Source organism: Megalobrama amblycephala, linkage group LG21 (genome assembly GCF_018812025.1).
Source record: "Megalobrama amblycephala isolate DHTTF-2021 linkage group LG21, ASM1881202v1, whole genome shotgun sequence".
NCBI lineage: Eukaryota > Metazoa > Chordata > Actinopteri > Cypriniformes > Xenocyprididae > Megalobrama > Megalobrama amblycephala.
This window is the reverse complement of record NC_063064.1, coordinates 29,215,849-29,238,861: the sequence shown is the minus strand read 5'-3', so window position 1 is coordinate 29,238,861 and position 23,013 is coordinate 29,215,849. Positions and strand designations below refer to the sequence as shown.

At 38.7% G+C, this 23,013-nt stretch overlaps 1 protein-coding gene across 13 annotated transcripts in view; it reads right to left on the bottom strand.

Moving 5' to 3' along the window:
* The window catches only part of camta1b (calmodulin binding transcription activator 1b), a 324,903-nt gene that overhangs the window by 111,720 nt on the left and 190,170 nt on the right, over positions 1–23,013 (bottom strand). For all 13 annotated transcript variants that reach the window (XM_048172651.1, XM_048172653.1, XM_048172641.1 and 10 more), the window contains one exon: positions 4,628–4,763. In XM_048172651.1, the coding sequence (XP_048028608.1) occupies positions 4,628–4,747 (120 nt within the window). In that variant the 5' untranslated portion in view covers positions 4,748–4,763. The remainder of the gene's footprint in view (positions 1–4,627; positions 4,764–23,013) is intronic.

Genomic DNA, 23,013 nt, shown 5'->3' with positions numbered 1-23,013 from the left:
GTTATGTGCGGCAGGTCTTAAAGTGACAGCAGCCTAATAAACCTGCTACAGTCTGACATTAATGTTAATCAAAGAACAAAAGACAAAGAAAATCACTGCTATTTACTGAATAACTTTTGTAGCTTTAATGAAAATAAAATAAAAGTTTAATTTATAAATTATGCAGTTCTGGATATTCTTACCTGTTAGATCAAATATTTAAAATATACTGTTTTTATTTTGTGTCTACATTAATTTGGAGATTAAATGTGAAATTATTACAATATAAACGCAGCGAAACAAGATCTCTCCGGTCATCAAACCAAAGACTATTGTTTACACCAAAGACGAGGCTGAAGTCCAGGGGCGATCGTGCGTTTTCATCTATCGCCCCAAGACTTTGGAATGAGTTGCCCTCTTCTATTCGATTAGCTCCCTCTGTGTTCATTTTTAAGTCAAGATTAAAAACCTATCTGTTTGACAAAGCTTTTATTTCTGGTTGAAGCACTGTGTTTTACCATGATTTTATTTATAGTTTTTTATTTTCTTTTAAATTATTTCAAATGGCTGTGGTACTTTTTATAAGTTTTTTATTTATTTATTTATTTTTTTTATCTTTATTGTGCAAATGTGGTGTGTGTTTTATGTAAAGCACATTGGTCAACCATGTGTTGTGGAAATGGTGCTATATAAATAAAATTGACATTGACATTGACATTGACATAAAAATATTTAATGTTAGGTGCAATTAATTACAGAAAAATGCGCACTAAATATAATATAATAAAATATAGGATAATATTATACAATGTCCTGTATTCATGTCCCAGAAATGAGTTTTTGCAGCATGGGATATCTTTAATAGAGGTTAGTCTTAAAGGGACTGTTATAAAAACATGCTGTTTAAATCTAAGGGTCAGAGAAAGGGTGTAAAAAGGACATACAAAGCTAAATTATGATTATTTAGTCTAAAAAAAACCTTGACAAAAGCAAGGAGGAAAACATGCTACAAAATGAATAATATTTTCCATTTAAAAACTGCAGAGATGCCCTGCAGAGCCTTTTCATTTCAACTCTATCTCTCTCGCTCAAGCCTTTGGGCATTTGTGTCATTGTTACAACCCAAAATCCCCTCAGTGAATGAGTGTCTCATAGAGACGAAATAAAACACATTTGAATCTGATTTAAGTCCTAATGTACGCTAATGTATCCTACTTCGCTTGATTGGATCCAGAAATAAGAAATGTGCTTATTGGTTGAACACAGACACAAACGGCCTGAAATATGTGTATCCCAATATAGTGTAAAATGCAAATTTCCAAAAGGATGAATCTCTGGTAATAGTTCTTTTCTAGGATTTTAAATCCTAATACATATAATTATGCGGCCAGCAATCTGGAAAACAAACCAAAAGACTCGCCACCGTTGCCCTTTCAGCCCAGTGCAGGTGAAACGGTCATCTGTCAGAATGTCGTTGTTCATTCAGACCTGCCGTCCATCCAGACAGAAACATCGTGTATGATTATTGATTCAACATCAGCTGTCCACCCATTTTCTACCCTGTTTTCAACATGTCAAACAAATTTGGAGGAATGATCCGCATTGAAAAATGGCCCGCGGGATGTTCTATAGCAGAGTCTGCGATCGGCACCACACATAATGCTTTTCACAGACGGACAAATACACATTTCATGCCTGTCATATTTCCTTAGCTTGTGTTGAATTGTGTTAAACGTCTAAAGAATTACATTTGCCTGGAAATGATGTTTTAAAGAGATAGAATAGAATGTTCTCTGATCGTTTACTCATCTCCTTAAATCTTTGGAACGACATGATGGTATTTTCATGCTGCTCAATAACAAACGTATATAGTGACCAGGGGCATTCAAGCTCCAAAACAGACAAAAATGTACTATAAAAGAAGTCCATAGAATTTGTTTTGAATGATTCATTGTAAGAACCAGTCCATAAGAGTCATTTGTTTGTACAAACATTCAAACAACTGACTCCTGTGAGCTGGTTCTGTTAATGAATCAGTGACTCATTTTGAATGATTCATTAAAAGAACCAGGATCGTTCACTTAAAATGATCATTCTGTCATGCTTATTCACCCTCATGCTGTTCCAAACAATTAAGGAGCTCTCTTCAATGCAACATAGTCATTCATACGGAAGCTTGTTTTCGCCACTAAATAAAAAAATAAAAAAGGTGATGGCAACTTTTTATCTGACAATTGCAATTCTCACGAGTCTATATCTCACGATTCTGACTTTGTAAGACACAATTGTTTATATCATGCAATTCTGACTTTTTTCTCGTAATTGTATGTTTATAACTCACAATTCTGACTTTATAACTTGCAATTCTGACCTAATAACTGACTTTATATCACACAATTCTGATTTTATAACTCACAATTCTGACTTTATAAGACACAATTGTAAGTTTATATCATGCAATTCTGACTTTTTTCTCCTAATTGTAAGTTTATAACTTGCAATTCTGACCTTATAACTAATAATTCTGACTTTATAACTCGTAATTCTGACTTTATAACATGCAATTCTGACTATAACTTGCAATTCTGACGTTAACTCGCAATTATGACTTTATAACTTGCAATTCTGACCTTATAACTAATAATAACTGACTTTATATCGCACAATTCTGACTTTATAACTCATAATTCTGACTTTAGATCATGCAATTATGACTTCATAACACGCAATTCTGACTATATAAATCGTAATTCTGATTTTATAACTCACAATTCTGACTTTATAAGACACAACTGTAAGTTTATATCATGCAATTCTGACTTTTTTCTCCTAATAGTAAGTTTATAACTTGCAATTCTGACCTTATAACTAATAATTCTGACTTTATATCATGCAATTCTGACTTTATAACTCGTAATTCTGACTTTATAACATGCAATTCTGACTATAACTTGCAATTCTGACGTTAACTCGCAATTATGACTTTATAACTTGCAATTCTGACCTTATAACTAATAATAACTGACTTTATATCGCACAATTCTGACTTTATAACTCATAATTCTGACTTTAGATCATGCAATTATGACTTCATAACACGCAATTCTGACTATATAAATCGTAATTCTGATTTTATAACTCACAATTCTGACTTTATAAGACACAATTGTAAGTTTATATCATGCAATTCTGACTTTTTTCTCCTAATAGTAAGTTTATAACTTGCAATTCTGACCTTATAACTAATAATTCTGACTTTATATCATGCAATTCTGACTTTATAACTCGTAATTCTGACTTTATAACATGCAATTCTGACTATAACTTGCAATTCTGACGTTAACTCGTAATTCTGACTTTATAACATGCAATTCTGACTATAACTTGCAATTCTGACGTTAACTCGTAATTCTGACTTTATAACTCGCAATTCTGACTTTATAACTAAAAAAAAGAATTGTGAGATATGTGAAGTCACAATTACCTTTTTTATTTCATGGCAGAAACAAGCTTTCATACATTAAAGCTCCAAAACAGACACACACACATACATACACACACACACACACACACACACACAAAAAAGGCACAGTGGAATTAGTCCATACAAATTGTGCACCATATTCAGAGGGTTTTGAAATCATACAATGGTTTTGTGAGAGGACAGGCCAACATTTAATTTCATTTGCACATATTCAAGCTTGTCTTGTGAAGACAAACGTTATTGGTTCTTGCATGTCATAATCATGGGATAGCTTTAGAAGATTTGGAATATAGCACAGGAGTCATATAGACTATTTTTATGATGCTTTTTTGTCATTTTTTTTAGTTTGATAGCTGCAGTTCCCATTAACTCACATTTGGCTCAACATTTCATTTTGTGTTTCATAGTCAGGGGTTTGGAATGACAAATGTAAATAAACAAAGACAGAACTGTAATGTTTGGATCCATCCCTTTAAAGGCTACACATGCCTTCTAAATGTCTATCAGCAATGTTTATGCATTAAATGTCGCCTCCGTCTGTAACCGGCCTCATAAAGCTCAGTCAGATCAGGGCGTGCGGCTCAGGTGAACGACTCGTGTAGGCAGAGCATCAGAGGAGACCGCCGCGGCTGCACTCATCCGTAGGTTCGTTCTATCACGGCGCTAAATCGGCAATGTGCTGACATTTCTCTTCATTAGAGGCAGTGAGCGGGAACGCGGGGACCGGAGACATGCTTCATTACGGTTCTTCATTTAAAGGGGCCATGCCTGAGCTGACACATTAGAGTCATCCGCACAGGGACGCGCCGCGCCACGGCCAGCGGTGCGAGGGGAGGGCTGTTTTCTGGAGGGGTTCAGATCTTAGAAAGGTCATGTAAAATGGACAAACACACACACAAACACCATCCTCGCTCAAGCATCCTCATACTTAAACCATAAAATTAGCCAGACAAAAAATACCAGCACCAGTTTGCTCTTCAATGTTTGGGAAACCTGTCTGAAACAAGCATATTTCCAATCCATTTGGTGACACAAATGCCAGATGCACACAAAACCTCCAAACCGAACATATAAAAAGGTTAGTCACATAGTTTGACAGTCTGCGCTGAGGTTTCCCACTGAGGAGAGATCGTATCACATTACTAATAGCGAACAGCTTCTCACCTCGACTCCCTGCACTTTGAGCTTCATGTGATCCTCCCGTGTGGTTTTCCCATCTTTCCTCTTCTTCCAGCAGTAGCCATCTTTTCTATACTTCACCTTCTTCCTGTTGTAGAGGATCATAGACCCATTCTGCGGCCTGAGACAGAGAGAAAGAGAGAGCTTAGATGACACTGCCACCGTATAAGAAGAGGGATTTGTTTTAGTATGAACACGAAAGGCTCTGAGGGAAAACACATACTTTAATGTAGATGGAATTTAGAAACCAAAAACAAATAAGGTGAAGTATACACAAAATAATAACTAAATGAAATTATGTTTTTGAAAGAAAGACACTAAAACAAAGGGTAAAAAATGTGCTTGAAATTGTATACATAAATATGTATAATAAAATAATACAAAATATATATATAAAGCATATATCAACTTAGTAGGAAATATCATACAATCTGAAATATAAGCACAGCATTCAGAGTAAACCAACCTCCTTTAATTTATACACTCAAGGAAGGACTTCCCCTAAAATAATTCATAATTCCACCTATAATAATAAAACACTTTAACACACCAATGACTTGAGCCTCTATCGCTCAGAGCTGATGTGTGGAAGGTACAGCTCATTATTATCATAACCGTATCGGAGATGGAGTAAAACACGTTAGCTTGACGGAGTGCTTTCCAGACTGCAGCGGTGCAGGATTAATATCACATTGAGGTCCTTTATGTGGCCCGTCCGTTCCCATTTATACTGGAGGTTTATTGCCAGCTCTGCATTTGTAGAGAATTCCTCTCTGCCCACTTCTTGGTTTGACACAGAAACAATCGGTCTTGGGACTGTATTTAATGTGAATTGGTTCGATGACTGTTTATAGGTTGTGTCTTGTGCATTGGCTGGTTCTGCTCATTTTTCAGCGGTGACGACCAATGCCATGGGAACGCTTCTTGGGTGCTGTTTGCCAAAACAAATGAAGAAGGCTGAAGTTCCCTGCCAGAACATGAAACCAACTCAGAAACCATTTATGGGAGAGATGCTTTTGATCTTTGGTTTGTAGTTAGTTTGGGGATTTTTCTTTCTTCTTAAAACAGAAACACAGGAACAGGAAATGTTCAATGAAAACTGCATTTCTGGTACAAGCACTAAGGGTAAACGGATATGGAGCATTTGTGCTACATAGCTTATAAGTGTTACATGTGCCCTTGTTCCGTGCTCTATTCTCATGATATGGACTCCATTTCCCACAATTCCCCACCTAGGAACTAATCACACACTCACACCTGTTTCCCATCAGTGACACTTTTATAAGCTGCACTCAAACCATAGACTGTAAAAAATATGGACGTAGTGTCCGTGACGTCACCCATAGAGTTCTGAACAGCAGTTTTGACGCAAAAATGAGGCCGCGGCCATCTTAGCTGCACGTGACCGCACGTCACTCACGGATAACTGAAAATGGGCAAAGAGGCGGGACGTAGTTGGAGCCCATGCGACTTGTTGCTGAAACCACGCCCGCCCTAGCTATCTATCTTAGACACTATCTAAAATATTAATAAAGATAACAATATCATTAGAAAGTACTAAAGGTTTACTGTCAATCTACAGTGATTTTTAAGATAACGTTATAGATGCTCTAACACCAGTAGGCTAATTAATTTGTGTGGGGTGTGCAAATAACACAAAAAAATCAACTGGGACTTCATACCTTTAATGAAATAGAAATCGCGAGATGAATCCAATCCGTTGCACTTGGGTAAAATGTCCATTTCAAAACATAAAACATCATTTATAATGTAAAACTCTATACGTACATATATAGGTACCAGATATCTGTATAATGTTCTCTCAAACTAATGAGCACGTGTCCAAAATAATTTTTTTCAAAATAGTGCAGCAGTTTTAGTTATAATATCCAAGCAGTGCTGTCGGAGTTGTATATCCTCCTGGTATTGTCATTGTAGTAAATCTCAGGAACAAAACTTTTAGCCAATGCCACGACGATCCAACAACGTGTGTTCCGCATGCGAGCACATGTACACAGACTGACATCTGTCTCGAGTATGCAGCAAGCCATATATTGTATAAAATAATCCAGAAAAAAGGCACAAATACGTCTGAGATGCCAAATTCAGCGGCTGGAATTAGCTGAGGTAACATGACGGCTCACAGACAGCAGTGCCAATCCACCTGTCACTCAAGTGACCACGCCCTTAATTATGCAGAACTTTAAGGCTTAATATAATTTAAACGGATGAGTTATAAAAAAATTCACCCCCCTCAGAGTTGTCATGAAGGACAAAATTAGCAGTATAGACCAAAACACAATGTGAACCAGAGTGTAAACATGTTTTTTTCTGCTGTAAACTTGGCTATTTTAACATGATGGTCAATGAGATTCTGCTCCCTTTTGCAGCCTGTCCCTAGCGGCCAGTCGATGAATCGCAGTTTAAGTTACTTCCGTATTGGCTTCACGAGAAACAGGGGGAGGTTGCCGCTTGACTCAAACACACACACATGGCTGAGTATTGTTTAGCCTTGTATCCGACCTTGTCGCCGTGTTCCTTGCCTTGCCTATCCTGTGTTTTTGACCCTGGACTGATTCCTTGTTGATGATCGTTTGCTGCCTGCCTTGACCTTTGCCTGTGTATTGGACTACTCTTTTGCCTTGCCTTCCTGTTTCTGTTTGCTGGTGTTTGACCTACTGCCTGTACGACTGTGCTCTTATGAATAAAGCCTGCACGTGGATCTCCAGCTCTGTTGCCCCGCTCCCATACGTTACAATAAGAGTATCATGTGAATCCATGTGAATCCCATGAAATATATAAGAAATTATATTTTTCTTATCGTCACCCTGTAGTCAATAATTGTATCCATTAAAACTCATCTTTGATAACCAAAATTATATATTTAAACAATTTTTCTGTGAAAAAAATGTCTTCATGCCTTAAAATAGCTTGAATGTAACTCTATACCCTTGCTTCATTTAGTATACATGGATCTATGAATATGTTAATTAGCCCCGCCTCCACTCACTCGCACGAGCTCAGAGATCCACTCGGTCAACTTACCGAGGTCTTTAAACGTCGGACACATAACGGAAATTGATATGACTAGCCTTTTGCTTGACTACGTTACAAACGGCTAATAATGTGTTGCTAATGTTACATGACTCCCTTGCTTCATAGGGGTTATAGTGCTTAAGTATCATCGAAAAAAATATACCAAAAATGCAAAAAGGTCCTAAAAATGGGCATCTTTTTTCTTTCTCTTTTGATTTTGTTGTGAAATATGACCTGTAAATGTTTTCATGAGATTCCTCCATACAGTGAGTGAGTATAATTTCTCAGGAGTGGAAATTCAAAGAAATATGTTTCCCCATTAAGACACAGGTGAGCATTTTGTATCGAACGCTTCTCAGAATGCTTAATATTTTAACAGGACTATTTATCGTGAGTGTGTTCAAGCCATTTGCACGGCTCCTTTTCCTCGGGACCTTTGGGTAAGCCATTTTCTTTTTTAATTGAAGGCAGTTTGTTCCAGAAAAAAATGAAGCACTTTAGCAGGGGAATGTGAGGTGGGCCCGGAGCAGATTTGCGAAAAACAGCCGGAACAAGAGCTCTCTTCTGCGTCCTCTGTCTCTCTCCTTCTCTGTGTGTACTTAGGCGATCCAATTAATCTTATCAGAATTATACATATTTATACATGGAGAGCAGGGCAAAAGGAATGCTAACCATTCCGTTATCACACTCGGATGACAGGACGCCTCTTCTGTTTCAGAGACGTAATGTACCAGACAGAAATGGAAAATATGGGCAGGGAAGAAATGTTCTTCAAGGGATGTGGTAGGGAATACCGTCTTATTCAATGGGCGGTATATGTTTGATTAAACATAGGCAGTCGATACAACCGTGTAGGACTTCAGCAGAGCTTTAGATATGTGTATAATGAATAATAAATGGGATTGTAATGCTTTAGAACGTATTCATTATACATCAAATCTGTAGTAGTCGCACTTGAGCGCAGACATGTTTTAGAAGGATATTATAATGCAATCGTGGAATAACTTTACAGGCCACCCTTATTCACAGCAGGTGTATTTTTTTAAAGACACCTATTATAATAAAATATCAAAGGGCGAAATTGCACAGCGGCACATACAGACACCGCGTTCCGGCAATGTGTTAGATTTTCCTCATAGCAACCTAGGAGACATTCAGGAAAGTTAGAAATTCTCGTCTCGCCACAGGTTTCTAAATTATTCATTTTTACTTAGTTCATTTTACACGTAAATAAGGTGTCTGTGCTGTGGTGGTGAGAAAGCTTTCTGATGAAGCTCGTATACACCCGAAAGACACTGTGGAACTAGCGACGTAATTATAACGGTAAAACAGAAAAGCAAGACACAACACTTCAGTTATGAATAAGCCAAATTCAGAAGGTTCCCACATTTGCACAAGTCATCTCCTGAGAAAACAAAGATTATATACAGATGAAACGAGCAGCTTTCTGTGTCGTGGTGCAGCAGTTACACAGTCAATGCATGAGAGCCATGGGCATGTCACAGTCCTACTCCTTCCTAACACTTCCATTCCCTCTTTATTCGTCAAAGAATGAAACAAATACTGCTTACTAAATACTGAACATTGTGCAGTAGGGATGCAACGATACAGTTAGCCCACGGTTTAATACATACCTCGATTTTTTTATGGCTTGGCACAACACAGTGTTTTTTGTTATTCTATGCTTAGGCGAAAGGAACAGTAAGAGGTTAAGGAGAAAAAATACTATTTTTTATTGCAAATCCAATTGTACACATTCCTAGTGTATTGTATAATATAATCACGTTACAAAAGAACAAACGGCTCAGACCCGAAGACTTGAGAGGTGAACTAATCATTTTTGTTTCCTTGAGGTGAATGGCTTTTAAAGCAAACTCTATTTAAGTGCTGATCAAATTGGCGCAAGAGGTCAAATCGGTGTTATCCAGCATTATTAGCTAGGTTTGCTAGTAGATGATAGCATTATACTCACCCTCAAAGTTGTCGATGTAACTTGAAACGTTTAATGCCCTTTTCCAGTTTACTGGTCGGTATGACAGCTGACAGCCTCACAATGCAATGGACATCATTTACAGTAATCCGGGGAAGTTTTTGGAAGCAGCGACACTAAAAAGTAATCTTCTCCTCAGTCATTTTGACAGCTCTAGGTAAGGAACAATGGCAAAACCGAGAGAAAAAAACGCAATTCACAAGCGCATATTGAACCCTGGATGTTGTCCCGAATGGTCTAATATTATACTGAGAACTGTGGTATCCCTACTGTGCAGTACTGTATATACTGTAAACTTATTATAATTTTTTTTTAGAAACAGTAAGCGAAAAATACTTGTTACCCTATTGACACATAACCAACAGGTAATTACATTTATTTGCCATTCAGCTCTCATCTTTTGATATATGAAGTATGGGTAATTTGCATTTTTTTATCCAATTTTATCTAAACGTGTCTTAATTCTTGGCATGAGTCAAGAGGAGTAAAAAAACAAAACCCCACCACACTAGAAATGAAGGGCCATGTCAAGCACATAGCACTGTGGTACACATTTTGAATATGAAATATGCTATGTTGCATATTCCACATTATGGCAAACGTATTAGGTCTAAAATAAACATATACTACAGAAATAGTACAAGTACTTTAGTGCTAGTATGAATAGTACTATTTTTGTTTTATTTATTGGCCTTTTAACTAAATTTGGCCATGTATGGAATAGCATACTACTAAAAAAAATAAAGAGTAACTGACACACATATACACAAAAGCCTTATCTGAACATCACAACACTTGACTCGAGCACCAGGGCATCTGATGCCTGTTAACAGACAGCAGCTCCTCGTGTGTGTACAGTCACGCTGGCATTTAGCCACCTAAAGGACTGGTATTCCATATGGTGCAGGAGCTGATCTGTTTATCCTTGCAGGAGTCCTGCCTCTCTCTGCTTGTTTTCATATCTCCTCACCTTGCCTGTTGATTTAATAAGCGATAACAGAGGTGGCAGGCGGTAACAAATCACCCCCCATGTATTTTTCCACCTGCCCACCCCTCAATGTCAGCAATCACACTCATCAATCAATCACCTGATTACCATGGTGACAGGACTGCGCCACACACGGAACGTGAAAACACATGTGGACGAGCACATGCGCTGTCGGTGTGCTGCTATCGGATGTGGTCTAATGTAATTGTGGGTCTGATTGAACAGAATTTGATTTCTGCTGTCTGAGGGGGTGTTGAGGTTTTTCTGGAGACAAGATTCCATCAGTTTTCAAACGTCTTATCGAGATGCGTTGCTAATCGCAGCCTCTGATGGCAGTGGAGCAGGGTTTTGCGGCATTTGAAACTGAACTGAGAATCAATTTAATTGCTGAATTTGAATTCAGTTTGAATTGAGCTAACGAACAGGATGCAATTCGAATGTGAATGTAAAGAAGTAGAATTAAAATGATCTGAAATTCAAAGAAATTCAAAATTGTATTCTGCTTCCGCTACAGGTATCACAGTCCCGACTGAAGCAAAAAGGTGACTGTGCCTTTTTGATAGCCATACCCAGGTTACGGAATTACCTACCGCTTACCATCCGTGGCACTATGTCATTTTGTAGTTCTGACGATGTCCTGTTGCACACTATTGGACATGAGTTTGATCCTATTTTCATGCTTAGCATTACAGAACGCTGATCTCATCAACACTCACATGAACCTGGAGCTTTATTCGGTTCGGCTCCTCTGTTTTCGTCTGGCTAAAACAGACGGGGGTCAGGACAGTGATGGGTGGAGGGTTTCGTCTACGTCTGATTTCCTCCAAACAAGAAAACTGATGTCCCTACACGGCTTATCGGAAGAGCGGACCCCGAGGATGGCTTGAAAGGGTATAAATAAAGGCCTGTCTGTCTTCAGCAGCCCACAAGTGGATTAGAAATTGGGTGTTTGTTTGTAAGTCTGGCGGGGCCAGTGGGATAAGGAGGGGGTCGAGTCTGTTGCCTTATCTCCAAAAAGCAGAGAGCACCAGGCTGCCTGGGATCAATAAGGCGACCACAGGCAACAAGCTCTAACCTTAAAATGCACAGCGCCCCCAGACCGAGCAACCCCAGTGTGCATTTGGTCAGGGTGAGTTTTCCAAAGGGCATGGAAAGGCCACAGCATTCATGGCTGAATAATTGCATACAGGAGTTGCGGCATAGGATGGGCTTCCCGATCGTCTCGTTTTCAGGCTTTCCCTCTGGGGGTTGGAGGTTATCAATGGTGGTGGCATTTGGAGCTGTGGTGTGAACAGTAATGGAAAGACGGCGCTGAGATTCGGCCCTCGGGGAAAATCGCATTGAGGCTTCTGCATTGTGTTAACTGGATGAGTGTGAAAAGGGTAAAGCCACGGAAGCTATTAAACCTAATTAAATCATTACTAGAAACATTACGCCGCTTATGTTAGAGATGTTTTTAAACTGTTTTCTTTGCCCTCCGGCTCCAACATACTCTATTTATGACCCCCCCACCCAGGAAAAAAAAAATAAATAAAATGAAAACGACGTCCAACAGTGAGGTAAACAAGATTTGCATTTCCAGAAGGAAACAGCAGTGCTTGCATGGCAGCAAAAGCATGTTAAAGCTAAGGCCGCATTAGAGCTGCTTTGCTGTTGACACCAGGGTTCTGAAAAATTCAGAACTGGCTCACTTGCAATTCATGAGTGTACATTTTAATTGGCAACAACACACATGAAGTTGAATTGGAATTTGAATGACAGGAAGATGGATGGATGGATGGATGGATGGAGGGATAGATAGATAGATAGATAGATACAAAATACATGGTTGGAACTGTAAGTGTTTGATGTGATGTACACTAATGTTATCTTCAAACTTTAATCTTAAATTTCTTTAAGTATAAAAACAAAGGGGAAAAAAGAGGAAAGAAAGAAAAAGAAGAAGAAAATCCTGCCTGAAATCTTGGTTTCATTACTTCTATTAAGCTAAAAATGTTTCTCACAAACATCTCAGAGTTGACACTGGCATTGTTGCATGAAAAAATAAAGAGACACAAGACACCTAGAACATTGTTACAATCTCACCACACATTCCTGCACAGGACCACGAGATACGAGAAAGAGCGAGAAAGACACATGATCTGTTTCCCTGCATGGTCTCCTCCGTGTTATCTGCTGTGGAAGGGACAGTATGCGGTGGGCTGCTACACGGGGTTAATTAAGTTATTGAGGTGCAGGACTCCTCATGAATACATCAGCATGGAGGCTGTGGACTATCTGTGTTTGTCAGGGGCCGGGTCTGCTACCTGTCCATGATTCCACACACACAGGACGCTTCACCCCCTCCTCAGTCTCTCAGCGAGCTCCACACCCACAGGGAGTTGAATTAATTTTCACCTGACCGGAGGGTATTACAAAAAGGCAGCGTGGGAAGCACGGCATCTTTGAAAAGGAGCAGATCTCTACTCTGTTGTTATGTGGAGGCAGCTTCCTCGCTGTGTCCTGACGGTGTTGTGTCCTTGCGCTGTGCTGTGCGACCGGAACGAAGAGGAACGTGCCTTCAAAAATCAATCAAAATCAACACATGCTTCAAAGCAGCTCGATCAAGTGCTTCCCTGCTGAACCACTGCGTCAGGGCTGGAGATACAGTACACTGCCTGAAACAGTTTTCGATTATCGTTTCTATCACACTTGGGCCAAATGCAACCAAATTATAGGAAATTACAATAACTGTAACGTTATTACATTTACGTCTGTCTTAGTTACTGTTGCTAACTCTGTCAAACTTTCCGTTATTCTTTCACTGGTAACCAACAGAGAAGAGAAGTGATCAGATGTGAATTATCTTAGCGAATTATACAAAAATCTTGATTAATACTGCATTTATATTTAGAATTTTCTAGTTGCTTTAAAGGGGGCCTATAATGCCCCTGTCACAAGATGTAATATAAGTCTCTGGTGTCTCCAGAATGTGTCTGTGAAGTTTCGGCTCAAAATCCCCCACCGATCATTTATTATAGCTTGTCAAATTTGCCCCTATTTGGGTTTGAGCAAAATCACGCCGTTTTTGTGTGTGTCCCTTTAAATGCAAATGAGCTGCTGCTCCCGGTCCCCTTTCCAGAAGAGGGCGGAGCTTTAACAGCTCACGCTTCGGTTGCTCAACAACAACAAAACTGGAGAATCTCACGCAGCCAAAATGAGGATTGTCAGTAACTAGGGGTGTGACGAGATCTTGTGTCACGAGATCTTGCGAGACTAAAACGTGACGAGTACGTTTACATTACGCCTCCACTATCATTTTGCTTTGTATTTAAATGAAAAACATTTAATTAAGTTGGATAACGGTCACCGCCGCCCAATATTCACAGAGTACGCGCAATCACGAAAGTGGAAGTAAACACAAGCGCGCATTCAAACGCGATTTCAATACCCCGCATTCTGAAAGCGGCTCCCTGATGCATACAGATATCTCTCAATATGAAAGCTATCTTAGGCTGGGCAGTGTAGTTGTAACCATCTCTTAGTGTAGTTGTAACCATCTCTGTATCAAAGAAAAATTTGGTCTTATTTGCACTTTGAATATTGAGAGAGTGCGATTATGGTTGCACTTATTGTAAAGTGTTACCATAAAAATGAATAACAGTTTTCTCTTAATCTTAAGCACAAACAGTAAGGTTTCATCATAGACTGTAAAAAAATATGGACGTAGCGTCCGTGACGTCACCCATAGAGTTCTGAACAGCAGTTTTGACGCGTAAATGAGGCCGCGGCCATCTTAGCTGCGCGTCACAGCACGTCACTCCCGGATAACTGAAAATGGGCAAAGAGGCGGGGAGGTGGTTTGAGCTGATGTGACTGGTTGCTGAAACCACGCCCGCCTAGCTCGACGTGACCATGTTAGCAAGCAAAGGAGCTATCTATCTTAGATACGATCTAAAATATTAATGAAAATAAGTTTTATCATCAGAACGTTCTAAAGGTTTACTGTCAATCTACGGTGTTTTTAAAGATATAGATGCTCCAACACCAGTAGTGTTGGGTGTGCAAATAACAACATGGAAAATCAAAATGGGACTTCATACCTTTATAATGAAATAGAGATCGCGAGATGAATCCGATCTGTGACACTTGGGTAAAATATGAGTGTCCATTGCAAAACAAAAAAACATTTCACATTTCTTCTGAATGATCTGCTCTCTGTCATCGTTCTTCAAGAAAGGATGCAATCTGAGCAGCCTTTATGTTGTAAAACTGTATACGATCGTATCTAACAAATGTGCCTGTGTCCACAGTATAGTTTTTTCAAAATAGTGCAGCAGTTTTAGTTATAATATCCAAGCAGTGCTGTCAGAGTTGTATATCCTCCTGGTATTGTCATTGTAGTAAATCTCACAATCAAAACTTTCAGCCAATGCCACGATCCAACAACGTGTGTTCTGTGTCTCTTCCCCATGCATGCACATCTAACTTACACAGACACACATCAGTCTCGAATATTATGCAGCAAGCCATATTTTATAATTGTATAAAATAATCGAGAAAAAAAGCACAAAAACGGCTGAGATGCCAAATTCAGCGGCAGCTGAGGTAACATGACGGCTCACAGACAGCAGCGGCATCTACCTGTCACTCAAGTGACCACGCCCTTAATTATGCAGAACTTTAAGGCTTAATATAATTTAAATGGATAAGTTATAAAAAAATTCACCCCCCTCAGAGTTGTCATGAATGGCAAAAATAGCAGTATAGACCAAAACCACAATTTGAACCAACTTGTAAACATGTTTTTTTCTGCTATAAACTTGGCCAATTTAACATGGGACTCTATGAGATTCTGCTCTCTTTTGGAGCCTGTCCCTAGTGGCCAGTCGATGAATCGCAGTTTAAGTTACTTCCGTATTGGCTTCACGAGAGAAAGGGGGAGGTTGCCGCTTGGGTTTCATTTGTTAACATTAGTTAATGCACTGTGAACTATCATGAACTAACAACGAATTACTATTTTTATTTACTAACATAAACAAAGATTAATAAATTCTGTAGCATATATATTGCTCATTGTTAGTTTATGTTGGTTAATACATTAATGTTAATAAATGAGACCTTATTGTAAAGTGTTAACATTTTCATTTATACTGTTTTATTTCTATGATCAGTTTGTGGAAAGTAGTTCAGTTAGGAGGTCAAAAGTTGTAGAAGCTCATAAATCATGTACAGTAAGGTCTGAAGAGACTGAAATCATACAGAAGAGAAGTCAGTCAGTTGAGTTTGTGGCAAAACCTTTAACAGTGCTCGAGTGCTTTTACTGCATATGATAATTCATACTCAGAAAGTAGAACTGAAATGACATTCATTACAAGATGATTAGTTAAAACATTTCAAATACACCTGCAGAATATTTTTTCTAGTCTCGTCTCATCTCGTGAGATACCTGTCTCGTCACACCCCTATCAGTAACGGTGTTCAGCCTTCCATTGTTCAAACCGGAGTCGACACTGATGGAGAGACTCAGGAAGAAGTTACAACTTTTAAAATGAAACTGGACGTTTCTGAATGGTTAGTGGATAAATTTATATAGTTGGCGTGGAGTTGATTCAACTCATCGACTAGCATGTGCCGTCATGTTAATCTTTTGTGCAAATCCAGCATTGAATTGACCCTCGTTTGTGAAGCAGTCCGGCGTAAAATGACGGCATAACAACAACACTCTACTACAACAACTCTTCCTCTTCTCTAAAGCAGCCCAACATGGCCCCGCCCCCGAGAACACACAACAAAGGGGGCGGGGCCATGTTGGGCTGCTTTAGAGAAGAGGAAGAGTTTCAGTTAATTTTGGGGTTTGTAATGTCACCAACCTGGGAAGAAGCTTGTTGTAGTCCCTACCAGCCGTTTGTTGTAGTTCTTAAAAAGTGATTACTGTAAAAGAAGATATCTCGTTTTGCATTGAACTTTGAGCATCACTTTTCTGCAAACAAATGTGTATTCCTAAAAAATATATAAATAATTTGCTTACTTTATATCACCCACATTTATACTGCATTATCTGTCAAAACACCCCCAAATCCTATCATTTATATGATGTTTCTCAAGACTTGTCTATGCCATTTGGTGCCAACACAGTATCTAGCTATTTATCTGGCTCTGACCCTTTTTAAACCGGTTCTAAATAAAGTACAGTACACTTGCTGCTGGTTAGCACCCCTGTCTCCCTTCGCCTTGTCTCTGTCCATTCTCATTCCAGTCTCATCTCAGTCTCACACCTCTGTAATTTCATATCCATCATTAAAAGGCTGTGGGAGAGCAAGGCTCCGCTGGTGGGCCCGGCTATAAAAAGCATTCCACAGACGAGTACCTTGCCTTCCATTTCCATCTCTGTTGTAAATTGCCAATTTCTGGAGGCTTGACAACATTGTTCTCCCGACAAAGAGTGAGGTGAAGACAGCAGCTTATTAACCTAGACTCAGATGCGCCCACTGTTCAGGTTAATAACCGCAAAGCGAAGCGTCCGTGGCCTGTTGGGAGGGGATGGGAGCGTGCCGAGAGACCGCCGCTGACGATCATGCGAGAGACAGGCGGTAGAGCAAGAGAGCTGATTGCAGTGAGATTAGATTCATCTTTTGAAATGATATGAGAGGCGTTGGATGTATTTTTTTTTAGGTTTCATCCCTCTGAGCTCACTCTCTTTCTCTCTCTCTTCACGGCTGTGTTTCTGTGTGTCTGTGTTGTGACGTGCAGCTTGTACAGTGGCCTCAAAATGTATTTGGACACTTCAAATCAACACAAAACAGCATTCACAGACCATTTAACTTCCATAATGTGATGCATTTCGAGAGACGAGAGAAAAAAAATAAGGTGGGATTTCATTTTATGCATCAGAAAGTGATTGAATTGTGAAAAATGGGCATTACATACAAGAATGGAGCCAGACCAAGGCCTATAATACCAGGAGAAATCTAATGCAATGACATTCAGACATTTTTAAGTGTGACTTAAGTGTCCAAATACTTTTGGGGCCTCTGTATGTATTTTCCATTCTTCTTCATAATACTCTTTTAATATTCTTTCTGTCCATCCTCTTGACACTGATGGGTCTCCAGTGAGAGGAGCAGAAAGAAAAAGAAAAAAACAGAGAGAAAGAGAGAGAGGAGGGTGTGCGCTGTGGCTTTAGTCAGTCTAGTGTCTCATATTGTTCCCATCAATAAATTGGAATGGATCGGCCCTCATTTTTCTATGTGGAGACGTGGTGGGCAGGACTGTTCTGTCACTGCAGTCCATTGACCCATACTGTACATCCTACACTACACACACACACACACCTCATATGACGCACTCCAGCATCTGGGAACTGATGCTGACCCGACTCGAACGGTCAAGGAGAAAATAACAGAGACAAAACAAAAAAGAAAAGGAAAATGACAAAGACTGAAAAAGGCCAACTATCCGATTTTAAGCATTTCCATAATCATAATAATGACTGTAACAATAATAATCATTTATGCAAAGCTTCTTCACGATTTAATCGATTGCTTTGTTTCGAGCTATTTTACATCTAACAGCTCAGCTTAAAAATTGTTGATTGAATGACTACAGCAAAACAAGTCATTTATGCAAACACTTGGTTAAATCTCTCAACTAGTAGGTCACAACACAAAACTGAGTCACAAACTCTGCATTATGTCTGTCACTTGGTAGAAGCTAGTCAAATATGAACAGGTTGAGTGACGTGCACTCATTCTCAAAGACCATGAACAAAACTACACAGGATAAAAGAAAATGTGACCCAGACTACACTGAATACAGCTTCATTTGCAGTGAGGATAAACAGTGGACTGCAAACCACAATATGTTTTGTGCAAATAATTATTTGCTGTAATAATGATTCCTATTTAATAATATATTAATAAATTCACATTTTTATGCAATAAAAATGTTGGTTCTGTGTTTGGTTGCTGCTTTGGTTGCTGCTTTATATCCAATTTCATTCCTGAAGCTTGAGAACCACTGATTTATGTTATTCTGCCTGTGAATACATTGCTTCCTGATATTAACCAATTAAAAAGTAGAGACGTGAATATTAGGGGTGTAACGGTACATGTACGATAAGTGCATCACAGTTCACTTCATGCAGTTAGATGACGAATACAGTCACAGGTGATCCACATTCCAATCCAGAAGGGGGCGCACGCGGTAATACAACGTTGTTTGCTAACTGCCACAACAGGAAAAAGAGCAGAACGGTGCATACGCGAATGACTTGATTGCTTGAAAACAAAGTCCATTAGGTAGTGCGCACGCATCGAATGCGTCTTTCTGTGCTCATGGACAAAGGAGAATAATTTAAAAAGGCTCACGCATTGACCTGTGCGTGAAACGCGACAAAAATTAAGTATAGGAGGGTTGGGCTTAAGCTTTGAATGTTTAAATATAGTTTAAGTGAAGCAAATTGTAACACTTCTAATGCACAAGTTTTATTTTTCATTCTTTTTATTTTGACTTTTACAATACAAGATGCTTTTCAGTTTTGTAGGTGAATGTGACCCAATACCTTTTTTTTTTTTTAATCAGCCCTGCAAGAGTTTATTCTGTTTACTGCTGTGCTTAGTAATACATTATAGGAGGCTGTACTGTACCAACGAGGGCACTAAATGCTGCTAGGTGGGACAAACTGTGATTTGCACTACTGTCTGTTCAAAATAAATGAAAATAAAACTAATATTGTGGATTTGTTCTTTTGTCCGGTAACACTTTAGTTAGGGTCCAATTCTCACTATGAACTAGTTTCTTATTAGCATGCATAATACTAGGATATTGGCTGTGTATTAGTACTTATAAAGCAGATATTAATGCCTTATTCTGCATGACCATATTCCACATCCTATAATCCTACCCAAACTTAACAACTGCTTTACTATCTCTTAATAAGCAGTAATTAGGGGTTTATTGAGGCAAAAGTTGTAGTAAATAATTAGTTAATAGTGAGAATTGAACCCTAAACTAAAGTGTGACCATTTTTCCTATTGTACAGAACCGTGACCCCAAAAGCGAGGTGCATACCAAACCGTGACTTCTGTGTACCGTCACACTCCTAGTGAATATAATTTCAATATATCAGTTAAACCAATAATACTATAGAAACAATACAAAGAGATCGTTGTCAGTGTGTCTGCATACTCAAAAATGACTGGGCAAAATCACTGTGCATTTGTGAAACGGAACTATCAGATGAACAGCTGACGGGATAAACAGGAGCTTTAGGGTGACATGTGTCTCTAAGACGGAGCACATCCAAACAAATCTCTTCTATCCCAAAACAAATCCCTCCGATACAACAATGATACATATTTTTCAACCAGCTGTCAAGTGAAACTCTGGACATTACTACTGCTTTTCCTCAGGCAAATTGATAGACATTCGAAATTTAGCACTGGAAATCTGGCATCTGAAATTTGGCGCAGCTGTCAACACACAAACCCTTTCCTTAAGGGTTTATCTAGATTTAACGCTGTTTGACGAGCACTTCATGAATAGTTTAGAGAGCGCTGTGGTGGAGCTGTAGAAAAGGCTGACGCAGCGAGACAACGAGAGCTACACCAATGAATGAGGTACATACGGACCCACCATTCATCAGAGACCAGCAAGATAAATAGCGCTTGCAGTGGAAGAGAGAGAAAGAGAGAGATAGATACTTCCTCTTTGTCCAGTTGCTCATTTTGGGAGACTCTGACTTATAAATACTGCAGCAGTCGAGGGCTGGATCATCTGCTCTCGCCTCATTCCAAACCCTCACCACAAATACCAGCAGAGACATGCATATCAATGAGCGCTGCATCATCCCAGCAGTCACTCATGGTTCACATGCTTTTGACCCCCATTTCCTGGATTCATCTCCCCAGTCAGTGGGAGGCCACTTTCAGAGAGATTTCCTCTCCTCAGCCCCCTCAATACTCACCTATCTCACATTCTGATGATCAGAGTGACGTCTGGGACACTTACTCTAGCCAAGAAAGAGACAGATATGGAAAGTGTTTTTATGTGCAGTTCGTTCATTTGAATTGCGGTGCAGAATCTCGGTAAATGTTTGTATAAAAATGTAGATGAAATCTTTAGAAAATTTGACTTATTGATATCCAGCCAAAAGCAGTTGGTGCCCTAGAATCAAAAATTGAATTTACCTCCGCATAGTTGAATAACAAGAGTTCAGTACATGGAAAAGACATACGTTGAGTTTCAAACTCCATTGCTTCCTCCTTCTTATATAAATCTCATTTGTTTAAAAGACCTCCGAAGAACAGGCGAATCTCAACATAACGTAACAGTCGGGATCATTAATATGTATGCATATGCTGGCATATGCAATATTTGCATATGCCAGCTCATGATCGAGGCATTAGACAAGGGCAGCCAGTATTAACGTCTGGATGTGCACAGCTGAATCATCAGACTAGGTAAGCAAGCAAGAACAATAGCGAAAAATGGCAGATGGAGCAATAATAACTGACATGATCCATGATAACATGATATTTTTAGTGATATTTGTAAATTGTCTTTCTAAATGTTTCGTTAGCATGTTGCTAATGTACTGTTAAATGTGGTTAAAGTTACCATCGTTTCTTACTGTATTCACGGAGACAAGAGCTGTCGCTATTTTCATTTTTAAACACTTGCAGTCTGTATAATTCATAAACACAACTTCATTCTTTGTAAATCTCTCCAACAGTGTAGCATTAGCCCGTTAGCCACAGAACATATAGCCTCAAACTCATTCAGAATCAAATGTAAACATCCAAATAAATACTATACTCACAGGAATCGATGCATGTATGCAGCATGAATGACAAACATCTTGTAAAGATCCATTTGAGGGTTATATTAGCTGTGTGAACTTTGTTTATGCACTGTATAACTGCACTTATAGTCGAGAGCTCGGGAGGGCAGGGAGTGGGAGATTTAAAGGGGCCGCGCAGACTGAATCGGTGCATAGTTAATGATGCCCCAAAATAGGCAGTTAAAAAAATTGTTAACACTTTACTTGAAGGGGGGTGCATAAGACTGACATGACACCTTCATAATCTTGACATGACACGTGTCATGAATATGAAGGAGGTTTTATGCATGTTTATGACAACTGTCATTAAGTGTCATTCGCTCAATTATGTCATTTTTAATGCAAAGATGACATTGTTTGAGATGTCTTTGTTACGACAACTTGACATAAACCAACACATCATAACCTGTCAGTGTCTTTGTCATGACAACTTGACATTAGCAAAACATCTTAACCTGTCATAAATATGACATAGCAGATTGATTATCAAACTTAAAAAAACTACTTAGCTTTATGGGTTAACATTACATTATTTTGGCAACACTTCAGTATAGGGAACACATATATAAACGATTAACTATGACTTTTCCCTCAATAAACTCTTAATTTACTGCTTATTATAGTTAATTGTTAGGTTTAGGTATTGGGTAGGATTAAGAATGTAGAATAAGATCATGCAGAATAAGGCATTAATATGTGCTTTATAAGTACTAATAAATAGCCAATATTTTAGCCATATGAATGCTAATAGTAATAAGCAACTAGTTAAAAGACCCTAAAATAAAGTGTTACCATTATTTTATAACAGTGTCATCTTCTTTACGAAATTTGAAATTGTCTATTATCTGACCTTATGTTGGATGAAACAGAGTATTGTCACTTAATGACATTTTAATGACAAGTTCAATTTGTACCACTGTACTTGAGCTCAAAATACATATTTATGACACTATTATAATGGCCTCATGACAGCCAATGTCAAAACCAACGACATGACAGTTTAATGTAATGTTAACCCATTAAGCTAAATGATGTCAAGTTGTCATGACAAAGACACTGACAGGTTATGATGTGTTGGTTTATGTCAAGTTGTCATAACTCGGACATCTCAAACAATGTCATCTTTGCATTAAAAATGACATAATTGAGTGAATGACACTTAATGACAGTTGTCATAAACATTCATAAAACCTTCTTCATATTCATGACATGTGTCATGTCATGATTATGAAGGTGTCATCTTAGTCTTATGCACACCCCTTCAAGTAAAGTGTTACCAAAAAATTAATTAAAAAAAATCTATGGGGTATTTTGAGCTGAAACTTCATAGACACATTCAGGGGACACCTTAGACTTATATTACATCTTTTGAAAAGACGTTCTACAGCACCTTTAATGGATATGTAACAAAGTTGAAAATACTACTACTCTACGGTTTGAGGTCAGTCAATGCAAGGATGCATTCAAATTATCAAAAGTGACAGTACAGACATGTATGACACTAACCAGACATGTGATAAAAGGTATCTTTTCCA